The sequence below is a fragment of the Brachyhypopomus gauderio genome, chromosome 7, assembly GCF_052324685.1.
Source record: "Brachyhypopomus gauderio isolate BG-103 chromosome 7, BGAUD_0.2, whole genome shotgun sequence".
Lineage (NCBI taxonomy): Eukaryota > Metazoa > Chordata > Actinopteri > Gymnotiformes > Hypopomidae > Brachyhypopomus > Brachyhypopomus gauderio.
Genome location: NC_135217.1, coordinates 20,236,095 through 20,257,875, shown reverse-complemented (window position 1 = coordinate 20,257,875; position 21,781 = coordinate 20,236,095). Strand labels below are relative to the sequence as shown.

Sequence of the window (21,781 nt, the reverse complement as noted above, 5' to 3'; positions counted from 1 at the left end):
ACCTAGAAACAGTGTTTGCGTTTGCTGGAGTGAAAGTAAATTCCTATAGGATGAAGTGCCATCTCTGCCTCCCTAAAGAGGGTGAAATATTGGCCTTCAAAAATTCACCTTCGAACTTGAAGAAACACATCAATGTAAGTTACAAATATAACACACAGAACACACACCAGCTTGAGCTATCAGTAAGAGGTAGTTAGGTTATATATCTAAGCTAACTAACCTAATTATGTTCATGACGTGCTGCAGTTTTCACTTAACATTAGCTGGCAATCATAAAGGCGATGTTGTGTTTTTAGCAACAGTAAGCCGTGTCTCTTTTCATGCTGACTAATCATGTGCCCATTTTTATAGTGTAGTGTTTTTATAGGGTAAGGTCATTTATTGGGGGTAAACGCAGGGCAGTAGGCTCACCCTTAGAATCCAACGGACGGATTTTACGTCCAAAATATACCTCGTTTTCTCAGCTAAATTAAGGCGAACTGGTACTTCTGCGTCAAACCTACGACGTAGCGGGACATAGGTTATCTGTTTTTTGTGTACGAAGTGTTAAGCCCAATTTAAGTTGCTACTTGTTTGTACATACAGAACACTTGTGTTTGTGGTCTTTGACGTCTTTGATTTGTAAGTGATATATAAAAACAATTGATAATCAAACTTCTTTAATTCAAAACACAATACTTGTACTTTTTACTTTCAGTACTTGAGTAATACATTTTATAGTAAACTACTTGCAATACTTATGTACAAAAATGCTGAATACTTCTGTACTTCTACTTAAGTAAAGTTTTTAAAGAACACTGACTTCTACTCAAGTCAATTTTTTGACCGAGTACTTGTACTTTTACTTAAGTATGGGTCTCTAATACTTTATACAACACTGTTAAATGTACTGTCTAATGATTTCACATGTAATATTTATGACCAAAGGTATAATAAATACCACAAACACCTACTCGTGTTGTATACATTTTACTTCATAATCACAAAAGGAACAACCTCAATAATTACAATCATTTAAGAAATTCCCCAAACTGTCAGGTTCACCAGAAATTGTTTGCAGAACAATCAATTGACACACACACACACTGCTCTGCCATTGATCATGTATGCTGCTATAGCAGTTCTCAGCACATGTGGTCAAAAATTAAACCAGAAAGCATATTATGGGAAAAATATGGAAATAAATTATGAAAAATTGCATTGTACCTGTAGTTAGTATTATTATTATTAGTAGTAGTTGTTTGAAATTATTGGAACTGAAATTATTTGAAATTTTTGTAAAGATGTTGTGCATTAGAATTTGTGTTTAATGAACTTAAGTAGGCTAAGTGTGTTATTTTTAGGCTAAGTATGTTTATGTATGCCTCAGCACTAACTGATGAACTGATGACATTTCTTTTCTACAAATGTTTCTCTACTCCAACACAAAGAAGTGTGAAAGATCTGTGTGTCGATTGTGCTGTAGCTTTGTGCAAGAAGGTTGTCAGCAGGTTCATTTAGCTGGAAAGGGAGAAGAGCCTTGGCCACAGCTGATAATAGAGTCTCCAGGTGGGGGTCCAGGCAAAAAATGATCCAGGGGGCGCTGGAGCTGGAGGAACTGATCGCTAAAGTCTCGTCTTCTGACAAGAAAACACAGAATCTAGTTCCCACCTGGCAAGATGTAGAGGTCCTGGAGTCCATCAGCAAGGTAGCAAGTAGATACTGAAGCTTAATAATAGACAGGAAGGCCATCACGAATTCAACAGGGTCTCATTCGTTCAGGTAGATATTGGACATGTCATCCTAACAAAGAGAGAACACACCATGACCTAAACCATCAGTATATAATCAATTCCACACATTATCCTTTTTCCAATCTTTATGCTTTTTTATTGCTCTGGTGGCCTATAACCCAAAAAATTAACAGCTATAGCTATGAAACATTCACAAGACTCCGTAGTGTTGGTGATCACTATAGAAACTATAATGTCTATAATGTCACTCTACTCCCATGACAGGCCTAATAATTAGATAATTAATTTAGAAGTGAGTTGGAGTCAAGTGTTACTATAGGAAAAGGCAAAGGTGTGCAGAACATAGCTAATGCCACAGTACTGGACCTGAGAAACCACCACATTACTAAGTGTAGAGAACTATACTACCTTTTGGGGGCAGTGTGCTGTTGATACCTCTGGAACCTGTGAACACACCTTGGTGTGCCTGTAAAAACCATCTCCTGATGCAGCATTTGCATAGATATTGTCATCATTGTCCAAATTATAGGTGTTTATCTGCTGGGCCTTGGTCTGGGTTTCATGTGACCCTGTGAACTTCCTAAATAAACAAAACCACATTCCTTAGAAACATCTTTAAAAAAATTCCTTCCCAGGGACCTGTGTTAATTTTAATTTGTGTTAAGTGAGTATAAGAGTATAATAGATTTAGCTCAGCACTATCTCAATGTCATTGTGACCAGATAAATTAATCTTGCAAAATTACCTCTTTTTTAGTCTTTTGTGAACAGCTATGATGACCATTCCAAGGACGATGAAAACTATGGCAGCCAGAATCAAATAGTTCAATCCAGCAATCCCTGGAAACAACAGAATAAGGACATACCCAGAACATCAAGCAGCCACATCTTTCTCCTGCTCCCCTGCAGACCAGTGAGAAATATTCAGTACCTTGTACAGTGATACCAGACACCTGGTACGTGTCATTGCCCAAGTAGTTCACTGCCTCACATGTTACAGCGTGGCCTGCTGGTCCTGTCATCACTGACACTGTCATTCTTCCTGTAGAGTTATTCGTCACGTTAAAGTGTGGAGGGACGGCATTTCTTCCATCAACGGTCCAAGAGATGCTGGCGTTTGGCTCCGCCTCCACCCAGCACATGCAGTGCAGAGCTCCCTCCCTCTCCCAGCAGGCGGAGTCTGGCAGGATGGTGGGAGGGACTGAGACACAGGGAGTCGGACAGAAAGTCATCAGCAACACAATCTCAGAATCGCCAAATCTGCTGTGCCACTCAGCCAGGTACTAGTACTATCAAAGTACTAGTACACAAACACTAGTACTATAACAGTCACAGTCTCGCTCTTCAAGGCTCTAGGACAAAGCACCATGTGCAAACCCTTTACCTTGTTCCCTGGGCATACATTTTCAGATCTGTTCATAGCGCATACAGCTGTGGGTCCTTAGCAGCATGAATGCAAACTCTGCCACTGTATGAATATACTGTTTCATTAAGCTCAAATTAAAGGGCCTGTCCTCATGTGCTAAATAATTTCTCACCATAAGTCACTGTACATATAGAACAACAATAATTCCCAGAGGCCAACATGTCAGACTCCAGTTCCGAACACTAATTCAGGCTTAGTAAATTTCTACCTGAAAAACATCTGTTGTACCAAATATAGGACTTGATAAATCTGCAGATTTTATTGAATCCATTGTACTTAATAATGTAACGAAATAATCATTGTATTAATGTTGCCTGTCAGAACTGCTGTTTGACCTTTGTACATCCACTGTGAGTAGCTGTTGGTCTCGCCTTGAGACATTTTTCAGTTTGCTTTGCTGCCATCACCCTTGAAACCCGTGAATCAACGGTGTGAAGCTGGTGTGATTCATGCAGAAAACTTTTATATCTCGCCTGACATCTTGAAGCAGTAAATGTCTTGTCTTGTGGTCAATGGTGCTATTCTTTTGGATGATGAACCACTTATAGTTGGTTGCTGGAGGGTTGCTGTCAGTACTGCATGTTAATGAGATCTTACCTCCCTCAACCACAGGCATTGTTCCCCTGATATTTATGTTCACATTTCTTGGGGCATCTACAGAAATGCAGAATATATAAACTGTTTATATTCATATAGCCTACAAAGGAGATTATGCAACTGTATACAGAGTTCATCTCAATTAGAGTTTAGCAGTTCAATCAATGGATTCAAATTCATGGATGCATTTTTAAGGTTTTGTTTTGAACAATTAATTAAATTGAATCTCATGATTTCCTCTGCCACATAACATGATATATAATTTACGTTTTCAAAATGTTTGATGGTGTAGTGTGAGTAAAGTGCATTAGTGTGGTCTTCACTCACATGAGATATGAAGAGGATCAGCAGTCACAGGGTTTCCATCTGGCATTCTCCTGCATGAGAGCCTCTTGCCCTGGTCTCCACGGCTGGCACTGAACTGAGCGTGTGCCACAGATACCCACAAGCCGCCTGAGTCCTGTGTAGTGGTGACCTCGTTAGACACAGAAGACAGGCCCAACCATTCCAGCTGAGGTGGAGACACGGGACAGGAGTGTCGGATGGTGCAGTTGGCAGAAAACAGCCTTCCCTCCACTTGTGTGCTTTCTACAGTAATGCCAGCCTCTGAGGGTGGTGCTACATGAAAAGCATAGATGATAAAATTGATGGTAAAATTGAGTGATTGATATGATTTTCTGGGACCAAATCCAGTTTTGGACATTGTTTCTTCTTGTATACTTACAAACTTTTATCTCTGTGTAATCTCCATATATCTTTCCAGGATTGATCCATACATAAACACTGATTCCATGATCCTCTTGATGAACATTGTTAATCTTTAAGCTACAATTTCCCTGAGTAGCATTTCCCAGGAGTGATGTCCTTCCTCTAAACTGATGTATTATATCCTTAGTGTTTGTAGAATACACTGTTGGGTAGCCAGAGCGCTGATACTTGTACCAGGTCGCATGTGTATGAGGGCCGGTCCTGCATGGCACCACCACACAGTTTCCCTGGATGGCCGTGACAGATTTTGGCACCTGCACCTTCGAGCAGTGACATGAGCAGCTCAGTAGTGAAGCTGGAGAGACATGAGAGAGTGTGGAGTTTATTCAGCTGCACTAGATCACTACAGATATTTAGTGCTGGATGGTCTTAACTAGATCACTACAGATCTTTTAGAGGTTGGTTTCAGAGAGTGAAGCTTCCATTTTACTTCCACGGTGGATATAAAAACAGCATGCACTAATGAACTGTCACTATTCCAAGATCAAACAAAAGTGTTTTTTAGTTTAGTTTAGGTCTGCTTGGGCAGTTATACCAGTCCTGGAAATCCTGGACATATAGGACTGCATGTTCTTCTTTTTGGACTATGTGCTGTAAATGTCCACACCCAAATTAATAATGAATGTGAAAAGGTGTGTAATGTTTGTAGAGTTTAGTGTGTGTGAAGCTGTGTATGGTGTGTGGTAATGTATGCGGTGTGTATGAAGTTGTGTAGTGTGTATGGTGTATATGTTGTATATGATGTGTGATGTGCATGAAAGTGTATAGTGTTTATAGTGTGATGTGCATGAAAGTGTGCAGTGTGTATTGTATGACAACACCTCCTTAGGTATGTGTGTGTCTGTGTACTGTCAGTATGAGAGAGATATATGTATGTGTGTGTCTGTGTGGTGTATGTGTGTATGTGGAGAGTGTATGAGAGAGATGTGTGTATGTGGAGTGGGTATGAGAGAGATGTATGTATGTGTGTGTCTGTGTGGTGTAAATGTGTGTATGTGAAGTGGGTATGAGACAGATGTGTGTATGTGGAGTGGGTATGATAGAGATGTATGTATGTGTGTGTCTGTGTGGTGTATATGTGTGTATGTGGAGTGGGTATGAGAGAGATGTATGTATGTGGGCCTGCTTGTGTGGGGGGAGGGGGCAGAAACAATCAAAAATAACTGTCAACTGCTTCTCTGAATGGAGAAGCCTTGTTTAATCTGATTTGCACCCTCTGAACAAACGGTCATAGTTTGGGACATATTTAACTTATCGCTTAACCAAAGAGGTTATATGAGAGAGAATCCCTTGCTGATGATTTTGTTATAATTGTGTGTTGTTTGACCCAATGCTGTTTGATTTATGAGTTAAATATAGAGGCAAACTGTGAAAAAGCCCATTCTGATTTTGAGAAATTTATATGGGAGACAATGGGGCAATTTTCTGTGCCTAGGGCCAAACAAATTCTGTGCCTAGGGCTCATAACTCTAAAAATAATTGATGAAATTATTAGATATCTTGGAGTGCCAGAAAGGACAAGATTCACAACCATTTAACATTTAAATGGAGCGTCTAGGTGAAGGGGTAAGGATTTTACAGCAATTTATCCAGGAGATTTTTTTTACAGTGGAGTAGAAAGTATGTTTTGATCTGCTGGTTTCTATGTGGTCACTGAGCCTGTACTTGGGGAGTTAAGACATGTCAAGTAATATCATTCCACTCAAGTCATGATCAGTTGCTTTTTACCTGTTAGGAAGAGTTTAAGCACTCTATCCATTACTGGACACTGAATCCTGAAAAGGAAATGTAGAAACACACAGGACGATGAGTAATGCTGAAGTAGCATATCTGGCTTCAGTGGAGGCTGCTGATTCTCAGTGCAACTCAGTTTAAATCTCTTGTAATAATAAGGCTTGGCCGTATTATTGTATTGAATACTTTAAAACATGCAAAACCAGACACCATCCCAGGTGGTACAAAAGCAATGACCAAATTAGAACTAAGCAGTCAAGACTAGTTAATCTGTCTCTGCCAAATAAGCATGAAGTTGGTACTTAGACTATGTTCTTATTATACATTTTATAAAATCTCTCCATTCTCCCATCACTACATTCTGTTTCTTTAAAGTTGACTATTCTGTTTTTATTTTAGACATTTATTTCTTTTTGCAACCTCCTGAATCTCACTCTGTCTAGGGTACTGAGACCATCAAATACTGACTACTAAATATTTTAGTGTTAATTACATGAAAAGCGGAACAACTACTTTTAAAAAATGTAAACATCTTCTGTCTGTAGACATTAATAAGGCATTTAGCATACTACTGTTTGCTTTATTTTTTTACATTTCACTTTTGTTACCATTATTTTCTGCTGTTTTAACAAATCTAAAGAAAGCGTAAAATTAGAAGTATAGATAAATACTATACTATACCATATATACCAAAAAGTATTAATTTTTTTTTTAAGTTCAACTGAAGAAAAGAATATTCCTGTATTCAAGCCTTATTCATTTAGTTTTTTTCATTGTGAATCTATGTTAATTTTTATGCTTTAAAATATTTTATTTATTGTTTTATATAAGGGTTTCATGTTTATGCTGTGAAGCACCACATTGCGCACACACAGACACATATCTCATGCAGACTCTTTAATATACATTCATTTTATATTAATTTTATCACCATTGGTTTCTTACCTTCTGCTGCAGTAGACACTGTACTATTGCGGGCAAATAAATTTTTGTCTTTTGGTTTCTTTCTTTATGTAAAATATTTCTACAGAAGCAGAAGTTTAGCTTCCTGAAGAACAGCCTACCCTACCAAGTTCACAATTTGACCACACTGAGTCATGCTCAGTTATACACACTGCACACAGCAAATGGTTCAGGACATCTGCAAAATTACAACAAAAGTTGGGAGAAAACTGCGAGTCCTGTATGGGATTTTTAAAAATATGACTATACGAGAAAGACTACTCTTGTAGTGGAAACAGGTGATGAAATATATGGAGTAGTTCTCAAGACGAAAAACCACACGAATCTCAAAGCTCACACAAGAGGGCTTACTGTCAGTACCTTGACAAGCTACAGTCAGAGACTGCGGTAAAGTTGGTTTCACGTTCGCATATTCGCAATTCTTTCTTCAATAATTTTAAGACAGTATCAGCAAAAGTGCCAAAATGTGCAAATTCTTATTTCTGGCATACAAAACAAATACCTACAACTTTGTTTACACCAGGAATATATATATTTTAAGTTGTAGACAACATTTTATTTAAAATGTACTATTGTGACCGCGTCTAAGGCACCGTCTACAAATTACATTAACACGGTTAACACGCATGCAAGTGGCGGTAGTAAAGGCCCCAGAGCACTGCACACTGTTTTTTTTCCAATAATTTCAATAGCTTTTCAATGGTCCATCATAAGATCACCAAACAAGTTGTATTACACAAAGTGCATCCTAAATAACAATCTATACGTCAGAGATGGGTATTCATAGCTGTTATCTATTTGTTGTAGTCCATTGTTGTCTTATTATTTCAATAGCTTTTAAATAGTCCATCATAAGACCACCAAACAAGTTCTAATATATTAAGGGCATCTTAAACAACAACCTACAACTCAAATATGGATAATTCTACCTCTTACCTATTTGTGGGGGTGAGTTTTAATCTAAGAATTTCAATAGCTTTTAAACGGTCCATCATAAGACCATAAAACAAGTTCTTATATATTAAGGACATCCTAAACAACAACCTACAATGCTTATATGTGTATTTCTACCTATTGTCTATTTGTGGTGGTGAGTTTTTATCTTATAATTTCAATAGCTTTTAATTGGTCCATCATAAGACCACCAAACAAGTTGTATTATACAAAGTGCACCCTAAATAAAAACCTACAACTTTTAGGTAGAAATATCCATATGGGAGTTGTAGGTTGTTGCTTAAGATGCCCTTAATATATAACAAGTGATTTTATGATCTTATGATGGACAGTTTTAAAGCTATTGAAATTATAAGATAAAAACTCACCACAACAACCTACAACTTGTAGGTTGTTGTATAGGATGTACTTAATGTAATACAACTTGTTTGGTGCTCTTATGATGGACCGTTTAAAAGCTATTGAAATTCTTAGATAAAAACTCACCCCCACAAATAGGTACGAGGTAGAAATATTAATATTTGAATTGTAGGTTGTTGTTTAAGATGCACTTTATGTAATACAACCTGACTGGTGGTCTTATGATGGACCGTTTAAAAGCTATTGAAATTCTTAGATAAAAACTCACCACCACAAAGAGGTAAGAGATAGAAATACCCATATCTGTGTTGTAGGTTGTTGATTAGGATGCACTTTATGTAGTAGAACTTGATTGATGCACTTATGATGCACCATTTAAAAGCTATTGAAATTATAAGATTAAAACTCACCACCACAAATAGACAAGAGGTAGAAATACACATATAAGCATTGTAGGTTGTTGTTTAGGATGCACTTAATACATAACAAGTTGTTTTATGGTCTTATGATGGACCATTTAAAAGCTATTGAAATTGTTAGACAGAAACTCACCACCACAAATAGGTAAGAGGTAGAAATACCCATATCTGAGTTGTAGGTTGTTCTTTAGAATGCACTTTGTGGAAAACAACTTGTTTGGTGGTCTTATGGTGGACCATTGAAAAGCTATTGATATTATAGAAAGAAAAAAAACAGTGCGCAGTGCTCTGAAACCTTTAAGACCGCCACTTGCGTCCGTGTTAACCGTGTTAAGGTAATTTGTAGATGGTGCCTTAGACGTTGCAGAGGTGACAGCAGTACACATTTAAAATAACATGTTATCTACAATTTAAATACGCATATTCCTGACGTAAACAGAGTTGTATGTGGTTGTTCATGTTGCCAGAAATTAGAATTTTAATATTTTGGCACTTTTGTTATAACTGTCTTAAAGCTATTGAAGAACGAATTCTGAATATGCGAACGTGAAACCAACTTTACCGCAGTTTCGTGCACACGTTTTTATTAAACTCGTGGTCACGATCTTCCAGCTCTGCAGCAATTGAAAGTATGTATATTAAATTCATCAAATGCTAGTTAAGCTTGTTCATGCAATTTAATACAACGCATGTAACCCTTCACCGCATTCTAATAATGTGTAAAATACTGATGGTCATACTGTCAAGGCAGCTAAATGCCAATGTTTTGTTGAATCCCCTATGCTAAACCGGGATTTTGCTATGTTAACTGCCACAGGGCCGTTTATGGCTGCTATCTTTTGGGGCTGGTATTTTACCATTTTTGCAGCAACTGTTACCGTTTTATAGTAGCATGTTATTTAATACCATGACTGGTGATAACACTTCCATGTAATTTCATTATGAGTTCTGTTTATTAACACCTACACTCACTCACTACTGCTGCTCAAAAAAAGCTGCTTGCTAAACTTGCTAAATAACGGTGAAAAAGTCAACATTTGCTGCACATACGTCCATATATGCTGTGTTAATATGGTGCTTTATTGAAGTTGGTTTGTAGTTTGTCTGATATTCAGTTTTGGTTCAGTTTAGTAAAATTAGCTAGGCTAACTGTTTTAGCAGTTTATCCATGTCTAAATCCCACTTGTTCCTAAATTCTGGCTTCTAAATCACTGATCATTGATGCCCTGCTGTGTATCAGTGTTGTGTGAAGCCACGTACCCTGCGTAGCGCACTATGTAGGGAGCAGTGGCGGAGCCAAAGGGGGGGCAGTGGTGGCAATTGCCACCGCCAACAGAGCTCTTGCCACCCCTAGTGCCACCCCACTGGAAATGGTCATTTTAAGAGAAAATGTGTGTTTCCTTTCGTTCATCATTTGTATATGGACCCCTCTGATAAAGCCTTGGTCACCCTTTGGCCACCCCTTGAAAAAAAGTCTAGCTCCGTCACTGGTAGGGAGCAGGGTGTCTTTTGAGATTTAGCCCCAGTGTTTTGTGCACACAGCTGAGTAAGCTGAGTAGTCTGTATGGGCTACGTTTCACATGCAGTGTCTCCTCAGGTCAGTGTTGCCTACAGTGTGAACATACAGTGTGAGCTGTCAGCAAAGCACCCAATTTCTAAAATCTGGCTTTAGACAGTGTTTCTCAACCCTGGTCCTAGAACCCCACTGTCCTGCACTTTTAGTGTTTTTTCTCCAAACGTTTATTGTCCAACTTGACAGCTCATTAACAACCCCTTAGTTCTTGTACTTTATTTGTAGTAGGTGTGTTAAAGCACGGAAAATACTGAAATGTGCAAAGCATTGGATGTCCAGGACCAGGGCTGAGAAACACTGATTTAGACTGTGCCTTCTTTTTAGGAATACTGTTACACTTGCATTTACTAAATCACAGGAACTGGAAAACTGATAATATGTTGGATACACTATTAGGGTAATAACAAACTATTTGTATCTCACAGAATAGATGAGGAACTAAAGAGCTTTTTAAGGCAAAGAAAAATTGCTGAGGAATGCATACAGAAACTTGACAATGAAAAGGTCAGTCATTTTACACAAGGTGTTTGAATGCATGGCATTTTTTTAATAGTTTACATTTTTTAATAAGGTACATTTTATAGTGGCCATGATTTAATTATATACTTTTATGCTTTTATATGTTTTATATGCAGATTGATGCATCTGTAATCCCCTTGATGGCTGACAAAGACCTCACTACATATTTTCCTAAAGTGTCTATTGTTGCATTCTGTCGACAAACAGGTCAGTTGACCCCAGCACCAGGAAGGAGTCTATTTTATCAAGACTGCGACATAGACTGTCTCCAACAGAAAAAAGCACTGGCAATCCTACTAAGAAAAATAATAATTTATGGATTGGGAATAAAAGTGCACAAAAACAAAAAAGACGGATAAGTTGGATGGATGGATTTTGATGAAAACGAGCAAAGATACAAGCAAGTTAAATCAATAAAAGGGGGAGGAACAAGACAGCTCACAGTAGACAAAGAAACAACTATAGAGGAAATGAAAGACCTTGCTCTGAGTTTGTTTTCCCCCAGTGGTGTGTCCAAGACAAAAAATAATTTAGCTTGCTACACCACAGAGATTCAGTCATCTCAGATTGATATCAACAGCACAGATACTGTTAATCAGTTATATGAGAAAAGCAAAGAGAGGCTGCTGAGACTCTATCTGTGTACAAAAAAGAGGAGCAAGCAAGATTTGCAGTCAACAGTTGACCTTACAGGCAGTGATGAAGAACAAAATGACCAGAGATTCGATGAAAACTTGGATCTGGAAGTTGTAATTGGTGCAGCTGAGGAAGATCATTAGATGACACTGTACCATGGAAAACTCCAGATGACCCTCCTAGTAAGGCAGTATTCAAGATTAGCCAATCACAAATGCCAGGTGAGTACAGCTATGAAAATGTCTGTTTATGTATTTGTTAATGTACATGTGAGTTTTTTTATTTAAAAACACTACAATGATGCTGTGCAAATTGTAAATAAAACTTGCAAACTTTATATTTAATAGAAAATATTTAAACTAGGGCTGCCACAAACGATTATTTTAATAGTCGACTAATCACCGATTAATTTTTACGATTAGTCGACTAGTCGGATTGTACGTTAATTGAATATAAAACATACACTAGAATGCAACTGCTATTATATAACCATCATTAGATTTCAGCTATAACTAAAAATAAAAACAATTAAGATCATAGTTCATTAAACCTTTAATGAAATATGCAGCTTGTTGCAACAAACAATTATTAAAATAAGGATAAGGCACTGCCTTAAAAAACACAAAAATAAATAGGCCTACATTAATAAAGAATTTTTTTTTAGGTTTTTCTTTCTTTCATTAGTCTCTGGCATCAAACTTCGCTACATTTAAATCAAATTAGGTAGGGACCTGAAACTAAGGAGTTATTCACAAAAATAAAGTTTTGGTCTCACTGACGTTACAGAAAATACACGAATGCGTGCTAAGGCTAATGAAACAAATCGCCATCACTAATGTTAACTTTTACAGCTACAGCGATAAGCAGGGTTGCCAACTCTCACGCATTGAGAGTGAGACACACGCATTTGACCGTCTTCACACACTCACACACCCGATTTCTCACGCCGAAAAAAAATCTAATTTACCTCTGATCCACATCTATGATTCAATGAGTTACTAGTTTGCTCTGGCGACAACCACTGGCAATCGCGATATAATACTAAATTTTTGTGTCCATTTTACCCCCCCCCCAAAAGATCAAATCTCACTCCAAGTGATCTTGAAAAGTTGGCAACCCTGCGATAAGTAGGCTAAGTACTAAGTTAACGCTCTGTTTATGGTAACTTTAGCAGCTAACTAGCAATTTAGATTACAGAGATGTAATCTAAATTGTTGTGTCTAATTGTTGTCACAATTAGACACAACATGCTTCAGGTACATGCTCGTACATCGCGGTTGTGCTGCTGTGGAAGGCAAGTTCTGCCTTGCAGATATTGCACGCGTTTCGGAACCCGACTACGGAAAATGATCCCGCACTTTTGAGTTCCGTAGCCGGGTAGCCACGATACCAGAACCTGTCTGCAGCCCCGTCGACAGGGGGGGACAACCGGGTCTGTTGTCCCGGGCCCCAGGGCCAGGGGGGCCCATCAAAGAGCCCAGCTATTTATTTTTTATTTAAAGTCTATAATTTTTAAATAATCTTGAAATCTTTCATTAATATAAAATTCTGTGCTCTAAATAAACTCAATGGCTAAAATATATGTTTTTTTTTACCTATCTGCATATTTTCCATTAAGTGCATACACCCCCGCATCCCACTGGAAAATGGTTTGATCCAGCACCGACCGTAACCGGCTGGTACCCGCACAACAGCGGGAAATACAGTGGTGGATAGTTAAAGTAAATACAGAAATCTGGAGCACAGAAAAGAAAGGAAAACATTTACCTGACGAATTTTAATGTTGCATTGTGTTCCAGGTTTGAAAAGTGCTGGAATTTAGGCTAAAGTACTTGAAAATGCTTGAAATTGTAACTACTTCGTTTCACAACAAATAGCTGTCTGACTGAACAGTTCTCGTGAAGACGTTAAGATTGGGCGTTTTGAAAATAAACAACCATTAAATAATGTGATAAAAAGCGAATTATTTCGAGTATATGTATAAATATTTAACTTAATTAAGTTTAACGTGCTGGAAAATATTGAAATGGACCTTTAAAGTGAAGTACAAGTGCTTTAATTCCACATTATAAAGGTGTATGAACCCTGCAAACATGACTTTGTTCATTGCGCGAAGTTACAAAAGTCAAGAGGTGCACGACCTCGCGAATGGACAGCGCGCAAGGCCCTCGCACACGGGCGGTGCCACTGCGATTACGTCATTTTCGCGCGAACCCTCGCACCGCCCGCGACGCGTCAAGTATAAACCAGTCAGCTGTCAGAAACAGCTTTGATGTGTGGCTATATTATATACTATATGACCTAACAGAAGGATTGTCAAATGACGAATTTCAAATGACGTGCGCCGGGGGGAGGCCCTGTAACCGAAGCTCTCCATGTATTACTCCGCCACATACAGGTAACCTAGCAACGAAGTAGAGGTCTGCACAGGACTACTTTTTTAATCCCGCTCCCGCTTGTTTTAGACCCACTCCCGCCCGCTCCTGCCAAAAAATCGCTTGTTTTAATCCCGCTCCCGCCCGCACCTGCTTGTTTTAGTCCTGCTCCCGCCCGCACTGGCTTCTCCATTAATTACAATGAAATATGACTTCCATACATCAGACTTTCCTGTAGTTGGCTTAATTGTGGTGTATTCGCCTGTTTTATTTGAATTTTTCACAGCTGAAACTGGTTGACCGTCTACAGCAGGGGTCGGCAACCTATGGCACGCGTGCCACCATTGGCACATCGAGGTATAGTCACTGGCACGCGACACGTTGGACCAGCATCAGCAAAAATATATATAATTTAATATAAATTATTATATTAATGGATTATACTTTCGCGAGTGACCGTAGCGCGCGACTCCGCACGCACACCTCGCGCGAACGGCGGAGGCGTTTATACTTGGTGATCGATCGCGATATAATACTTAATTTGTGTCCATTTACACACCCCCCCCTCCTCTCCTCGGTCAACAATTTAAACTCGCCGCCATAGTGGCACACTCATTGACTGGACATGTTAAAGTTGGCACTCCATGTCTCAAAGGTTGCCGACCCCTGGTCTACAGTCTCTGCCATTTCTGTATCAAAATGACAAAATGACGCCCAATTCATGTTCACGTGATCAGTTGCTTAGCCAATATTTTGAATTTGTTTATTGCTGGGCGGCACGGTGGTGTGGTGGTTAGCACTGCCGCCTCACAGCAAGGCGGTCTGGGTTTGATTCTCGGTCTGGGCTGCTCTGTGTGGAGTTTGCATGTTCTCCCTGTGCCTGCGTGGGTTTCCTCCGGGTACTCCGGTTTCCTCCCACAGTCCAAAGACATGCGTGTTAGGTTGATTGATCATGCTAAAAAATTGCCCGTAGGTGTGAGTGCGTGCGTGTGTGTTGGCCATGCGGTGGACTGACGACCTGCCCATGGTATACCCTGCCTTCGCCCGGAGATGTTGGGATTGGCTCCAGCCCCCCCGTGACCCCGACTAGCGGGATTAAGCGGTTCAGAGATAATGGATAGTTTATTGCTTACTTACTGAATGATTCGTTGTTTTCGTCCTGTTCCTTATGCATGGAAATCATTGCGTTGTTATTATTATAATTTTCTAGACTATTAATTTGCGGGATTTTTCTACATGTATATGTGGTCCCGCTCCCGCATCGCCTGGACTATTTCAACTCCCGCCCCCGACAATAACAATTAAATTATGTCCCGCGCCGCAAGATATTCTGTCGGGTCCCGCGGGAGTGCAGACCTCTACAACGAAGCAGCGTTTACAAGCCAAACAGCGCAACTACAAACAAGCAGCAACATTAGGGTCATTCCATATCAACTCAACCAATGGTCCCCACCTGACCATCTCAGAATCCCTTCAAACTTTCCCCATTTATAGGCAGATATGTTTCATGGAAAAATCCAAAGTATTTCCGTTCCATGTTCCGTTCCTTCTCTTTTTTTGAATGGTATTTTTCCATGATATTGGTGATTTTCAGTGGTGAATAAAACCACTATCAAAAATGGCCATTCCAATTTTTCTACCATATAATCAGCACATATCAAAGTATATAACAAAACAAAAAAATTGAAAAAATAAATATAGGTATTTTGGGAATCAGTGTCAAAACAAGGGTACCGTACGTGTGAAATCAGATATTTGACAGCAAATTGTGCAAAAACTGGACCACATACAGGCAACTTAATTATTACTTCAACATTGCCACTGGAAGTACTTTGAAACATAAAACATAGATCAGCCTTCATCCATGAGATAATGACAGGTGAAAATGACTCTTAGTTGATTTTTTTTTCAACTTTAGGAATTTTTTCTATTGACACAACACAACTTACAGCACCAGAAAGTACATAAATTACAAGTATACAAGTTTCTAAACATACATAAATAATTTCAATCTTCTAGCTGTAATAGTTTTAGAGATATTCACATTCAAATATTGCTATTTAGCGACTTTCGCAAAAGATGCGTCTGAGGGTGGGGTTACAAAAACGGCTGTAACTCTTGAAATATTGAACATGGAACAGAATATTTGAACATTTGGATTTTTCTATGAAACATATCTGCCTACAAATGGGGAAAGTTTGAACGGATTCTGAGGTGGTCAAGCGGGGACCAATCCAAATTTTGGTTGATCTGACATGGAATGACCCATTATCAAAATGAATTACAGGGCATTTGTTAAATCTATTGGCTTCAAAAGCATTTGTTTCGATCTGAAACTGGAGGATGAAGCTTTAAATGACCAGCCTGATTCCTCCAATGAGCCAAGGTTCGTCACGCTTACAAACCTTGCCAGAACGACCTAATTCGCTAATTAAATTTTATCCTACAAGAGAAATCCTAGGATTTTATTTGATACTGTAAATCAAATAGTAAAACGTGTCCCTCCTAACACGACCTTACCATGCTTCTCAGTCGATGATTGTAATAGGTTTTTATCTTTCTTTGTGGATAAGGTAACAAACATCAAATCTAATATCCTGCCTGTGAAGTGTACAATTAGCACTCCTCCACAACATTCTTTAATAATTATGGAGTCATTTCAAACCATTATCTTAGGAGATCTGATGGACATTATCGCGAAAACTAAACCTTCATTTAGTTCCTTGGATATAATCCCACCTTCACTATTTTTTTAAGATTTACCAGATATAGGCTCTGCAGTCTTAGCTCTTATAAATTCTTCGTTGTTGACAGGTTGTGTTCCTACTTATTTTAAACATGCATCTGTCCAGCCAGTGATTAAAAAACTGAACCTTGATACTGCAGAGCTTAAAAACTATAGACCAATATCTAAACTTCCATTTTTGTCTAAAATCTTAGAGAAGGTAGTAGCCAATCAACTCACTGCTACTCTGGAAAAATATAATTTATATGATAAGTACCAGTCTGGCTTTCGTAAACATCATTCTACAGAAATGGCTCTGCTGAGGGTTTATAATGATCTGCTTATGTCTTCTGATGTAGGTGATTGTTCAGTTTTAGTATTGCTTGACCTCAGTTCTGCATTCGATACTGTAGATCATCAGATCTTAATTAAGAGACTAAGATTGTGTAGGTTTATCCAGTACAGCATTGAAATGGTTTACATCTTATTTAACTGAAAGATGCTTTCCTGTTACTATGGATCATTATGTCTCTGATTCTGTTCTTTTGTCCTGTGGTGTTCCGCAGGGTTCGGTCCTGGGTCCTCTGTTATTTTCTCTCTACATGCTTCCCTTGTGCCAGATAATCGATGGTTTTAATATTACTTATAATCTGTTTGCTGACGATATTCAGCTTTACTTCTCCTTTAAACTGAACGAAATTCAGAGTCTACATAAGCTACTTGACTGTTTGGAAGCCATTAGGAACTGGTTGTCAAATAACTTCCTACAGCTAAATGCAGAAAAGACAGAAGTTTTGATTGTTGCTCCTGGTAAGGTGACTCCGGTGATCAAACAATCGCTTGGTTTTCTTTCCCCAGTCAGCCAGACGACGCTGCGTAACCTCAGTGTTATATTTGATCAGTCATTGTTGTTAGATAGACATGTTAAACAGCTGACAAAATCTTGTTTCTTCCATTTGAGAAACATTGGCAAACTTAGATCTGTAGTCTCAAATTCAGAGCTTGAGATGCTTATTCATGCTTTTATTTCATCTCGCATTGATTACTGCAATTCCCTATTTACTTCACTTAGTGTGTCTGCTTTGAATCGCTTGCAGGCAATACAAAATGCTGCCGCTAGACTGCTTACTCGATCAAATAAACGATCCCATATTACTCCACTATTATCATCCCTGCACTGGCTTCCGGTCAAACAACGTATACATTTTAAAATTCTCACTCTTACTTACTGAGCGCTGCATGACCAGGCTCCACTGTATCTATCCGAGTTACTTAAGCCACATGTAGCCACACGTTGTCTTAGGTCAACCAACTTAGGTTTGTTGTCGGTTCCTTGCTCCCGTTTAAAACTCGTGGTGACAGAGCATTTGTAGTTACTGCACCAAGGCTATGGAACTCTTTGCCAAAGTTCCTAAGAGATGCTGAGTCGGTTGAGTCATTTAAAAAGCAATTAAAGACTTACCTTTTTTAGTTGGCTTTTGGATAATTTACCAATGTATTTCATTTTATTGTCTTACTGCTTGTTTTGTGTAAAGCACTTTGTGACTGCTGTCTAAGATAAGTGCTATATAAAAAAATTTTACTTTACAAGCAATGATTTGGATGAGCTGGAAATGCAGAGAAACAAAGTTAATACTGTAAAATCCATTATCAATAATTGTTGTACTTTATTTTTAATAAATACAATTTTATCAACAGTTGTTTTTGTGTATATTTACCTCTATAATATTTATTGGGTAAGGCTGTTCCAGTGTTTTGTAAGTTTAGCAGCGAGCCATTGAATGGAACTGTTTCAACTGGCGGAGTGTTTTTAACCAAACAGGTCGTATTTTCTCGTCCTCTTTAACTCAAAAGCTTTCAATAAACAGCGATAATGGAACTGTTACGTTGTGGGGGGGGGGCCCTGCCGGTCGCCCTCGTTTACAGCGGCAGATGTCCTGTTTTTGGTCACGTGATGTTCGTCCCTCAGGTGGGCGGGACCCGTGATCCGTCTCACCTGAGGGTCGTTTGTTCGTCTATATATGTCTTGTCTTTGTACCAGTTGACTGCTGGTTATTATTTCCTTAATCTGGAACCATGCACGGGTTTTTGGTTTGCACACTTTCTATTAAACCATCCTCTTTCCCTGAGACTTGGCGTGATCGCTTCCTTTTTAGTTGCTCACCCCTGCCCGTCACAGGAACAGTGGTATAATCGCAATAATACACTCGAGGTTCGTGCTATAACGTGAAATATATATTCGTAACTTGCATCAGTTGACGCAATGTGCAGCGCTTCTTGTAAGCATTTATCTTCGACCACTGAGAGCGGACAACCAGAGGTGGGGACTCGAGTCGCATGACTTGGACTCGAGTCATCAATATTAAGACTTTTGACTTGACTTGAAAAAATATTCAGAGACTTAGACTTGACTTGGACTTTTACACCAATAACTTGGGACTTGAATTGGACTTGAACCTGTTTACTTGCAAAGACTTAATTTTTTTACACCAAATCAAAATTTTAAAACGCATATTAATATTTATAAAGTGCACCCCATTAATTTCATTTCCGTCCTTCTGACGCAGACCGGTCCTCTGCTTTTCCACACTCTGTACGTGTGTGTGTGTGCATGAGCTGCAGCACAACCAATCAAATGGGGGGGCAGCGAACGTAAATTGTTACCGGGCGGGGTGTAAAATGGACACAAATTAAGTATTATATCGCGATCGATCGATTGCCAGTGGTTGGCGCCAGAACAAACTAGTAACTCATTGAATCATAGATGTGGATCAGAGGTAAATAAACTAGATAAACTAGATAAATAAACTAGATTTTTTTTTTTCGGCATGAGAAATCGGATGTGTGGCGTGAGAGCATGTGAAGATGGTCAAATGCATGTGTCTCACGCTCAATGCGTGAGGGTTGGCAACCCTGGATTCTGTATCTGAACTCAGGTAAGAGAGCCTCTCTCTGTCACCATCATAATATCCAGTTCTATCTCAGCATGGATTGTGATTTTGAAGACATCTAGTCGAGAAAAAAATATATTGACAAAAGTGGAGCGAGTTTTCAGCTATGGGGGCATCATTCTATGGCCTCATCATGCACAAATGACATACAGACTTTTGGCCAGTTTGGTCTTTTGCAAATGCAATGCAGAATAGTTTACTGAAATGTCTAAAGTTGCAGATTCCTGTTAATTGTTCAGTTCTTATATTTGTTTGTCTTGTGTCACTCACACATGGACACACATGTTCTCTAAGAAACCAGATAAGAGAAGAGAGGGAAAAATGCCATTATGGTTCTTTGTATTGTACTGTGAAAATATCAGCACTTTTTATTTGAACATGTTCTACTTGTGACTTTCACAGAATATTTATTTCTGGAAAATTGTAGTTTAAAGTATGAATATTTTTGCAGCTAACTTTAACAAATTGAACTGTGCAATAAAGAGGTGTAATTTAATTTTTTTTATACTTCGTGTTTTCAGTTGCACATGTTTTATCAAGATTTGAGGAGAATACAGATTTAAAAAAGAACACATGTCTATTATTTACATTTAAAATATACCTGCAACATTGGTTAAAAAAAAAAAGACTCGAAAGGACTTGAAATTCCAGACTTGGGACTTGACTTGACGGTTGCCTGTCTTGACTCGAGACTTGACTTGAGTTGACTGTCTTTGCTTGAGACTTGACTCGGGACTTGAGGATAAAGACTTGGACTTACTTGAGACTTGCAAAACACTGACTTGGTCCCACCTCTGCGGACAACACAAATAATGTGACGCGTCATGTATAAACGCGTGCGGAGTCGCGCGATATGGCCACTCGCGAAAGTTTAATCCAGTCTTAATGGTCCAATGAAGGTCATTTAAAAACCAGGACATTTCCTCACTTAAAAAAAACCCGGGACAGGATGTGAAATGCGGACGTTATCATTACTGACCTGCGCGTTAAGCTGGGCGTACACTGTGCGATTTTTGGCCCATTTTCAACCGATTTTTCACTCATTTCGGCTCAATCGCGTGTCGTGCATCGTATAGTTTACACAGGTAAACGAGGAGCGATTCACACCTCACGACCAACTCCCGATCAGAAATCGCAGCGTCGCAAGAATATCAAACATGTTTGAAATTCAAATCGCTCCTCGTGAGAGTATCGCACTGTTGAAGCAGCTCCATGAGCCGACTCTCCCTGTGATTTAGTCGTACAGTTTGAGCTGGAGCTGAGTACACTATTTAAAATATTGTACAGTGTACGCCCGGCTTTAGCCGCAACATGTTTTGCGTTGAGGTGGTAACGAAGGGTGGAAGTGCTCCTGTGATAAGCGAACTCCTTCCTGCATAAAGTGTAAATGGGTCATTCCAGGATTTTGGTACATTTCCTGTCCCACCACTTAAATTTCAAATGTACATATCCAAAATATCTAAATGACTATTTTTTTAAACATTGTACTTGTTATAAGACAAACTGTAAAATTTGGTGGAAAAATAAGCGCCTTAGATATTATTCAAAAGACCGAATACCTTTGAACCACCTCAAAAAAAAAATTGCCATTTTCTCTTGTCCCACACATTGGGTGACCAACTCCTTTGCCAAATTTAACAATTAAAATAAGCTCTAAATAAATTACTTCCTCTTGTATATTGTTGAAATGCATCTCCTTTACTTATGAAAACAACTTCTTTGGTCTACATTGTATTGCATGTCACAGTTTTTACACTATTAAGTTGTGTCCCACAACATGCGCGCAGCCCTGTTACCATAAGGAATTTTATCTGGCAGAGAAAGGGTTAAAAATATTTGTGCTGGCACAAAGGAATTTGCATCACAAGGACATTTCCTGCCCACATGGCAAGAAAAATGGTAAGTGCTCTAACAATTTTCAAGGTTTTTTTCCAAATATGTTTGTCCAAGTTGTGTGTGTCACTCAGTGAATGCAACCCTGTTCCTCATATTGTAAGACTAATATTGAGTAGAGTCAAAATTTACTTTATATACTTATATAACCATATT

At 38.8% G+C, this 21,781-nt stretch overlaps 1 protein-coding gene and 1 long non-coding RNA gene across 4 annotated transcripts in view; one reads left to right on the top strand and one right to left on the bottom strand.

The window, feature by feature from the left end:
• Positions 1 to 895: 895 nt before the first annotated feature.
• Positions 896 to 7,530, bottom strand: LOC143519219 (sialic acid-binding Ig-like lectin 14). 3 transcript variants are annotated; one of them, XM_077012421.1, is made up of 9 exons: positions 7,203 to 7,530; positions 6,252 to 6,298; positions 4,480 to 4,818; positions 4,083 to 4,373; positions 3,756 to 3,812; positions 2,664 to 2,933; positions 2,479 to 2,572; positions 2,190 to 2,313; positions 897 to 1,782 (listed from the first exon to the last, which is right to left on the bottom strand). In XM_077012421.1, the coding sequence occupies exons 2-9, from the start codon at positions 6,280 to 6,282 to the stop codon at positions 1,750 to 1,752; spliced, it is 1,239 nt and encodes a 412-aa protein (XP_076868536.1). In that variant the 5' UTR covers positions 6,283 to 6,298; positions 7,203 to 7,530; the 3' UTR covers positions 897 to 1,749. The 3 variants fall into 3 exon arrangements, with proteins under 3 accessions (XP_076868537.1, XP_076868536.1, XP_076868535.1); XM_077012420.1 differs by having other exon boundaries at positions 899 to 1,782; positions 2,142 to 2,313; positions 7,203 to 7,528; XM_077012422.1 differs by lacking the exons at positions 6,252 to 6,298; positions 7,203 to 7,530 and having other exon boundaries at positions 896 to 1,782; positions 2,142 to 2,313; positions 4,083 to 4,266; positions 4,480 to 4,613.
• Positions 7,531 to 9,510: 1,980 nt separating this feature from the next.
• Positions 9,511 to 21,781, top strand: part of LOC143519218 (uncharacterized) — a 27,537-nt gene continuing 15,266 nt past the window's right edge. The window contains exons 1-3 of the long non-coding RNA XR_013132383.1: positions 9,511 to 9,582; positions 10,952 to 11,030; positions 11,162 to 11,902. This is a non-coding gene — a long non-coding RNA (uncharacterized LOC143519218). The remainder of the gene's footprint in view (positions 9,583 to 10,951; positions 11,031 to 11,161; positions 11,903 to 21,781) is intronic.

Excerpts from the sequence above, each read along its gene's own strand:
- LOC143519219 (XM_077012420.1), bottom strand. The coding sequence starts at position 6,282 with ATGGATAGAGTGCTTAAACTCTTCCTAACAG. Across the intron at positions 4,374-4,479 it reads TTACACAGAGATAAAAGTTT|CACCACCCTCAGAGGCTGGC; the intron begins GTAAGTATACAA and ends CTTTTCATGTAG. Across the intron at positions 3,813-4,082 it reads TGATCCTCTTCATATCTCAT|ATGCCCCAAGAAATGTGAAC; the intron begins GTGAGTGAAGAC and ends GCATTTCTGTAG.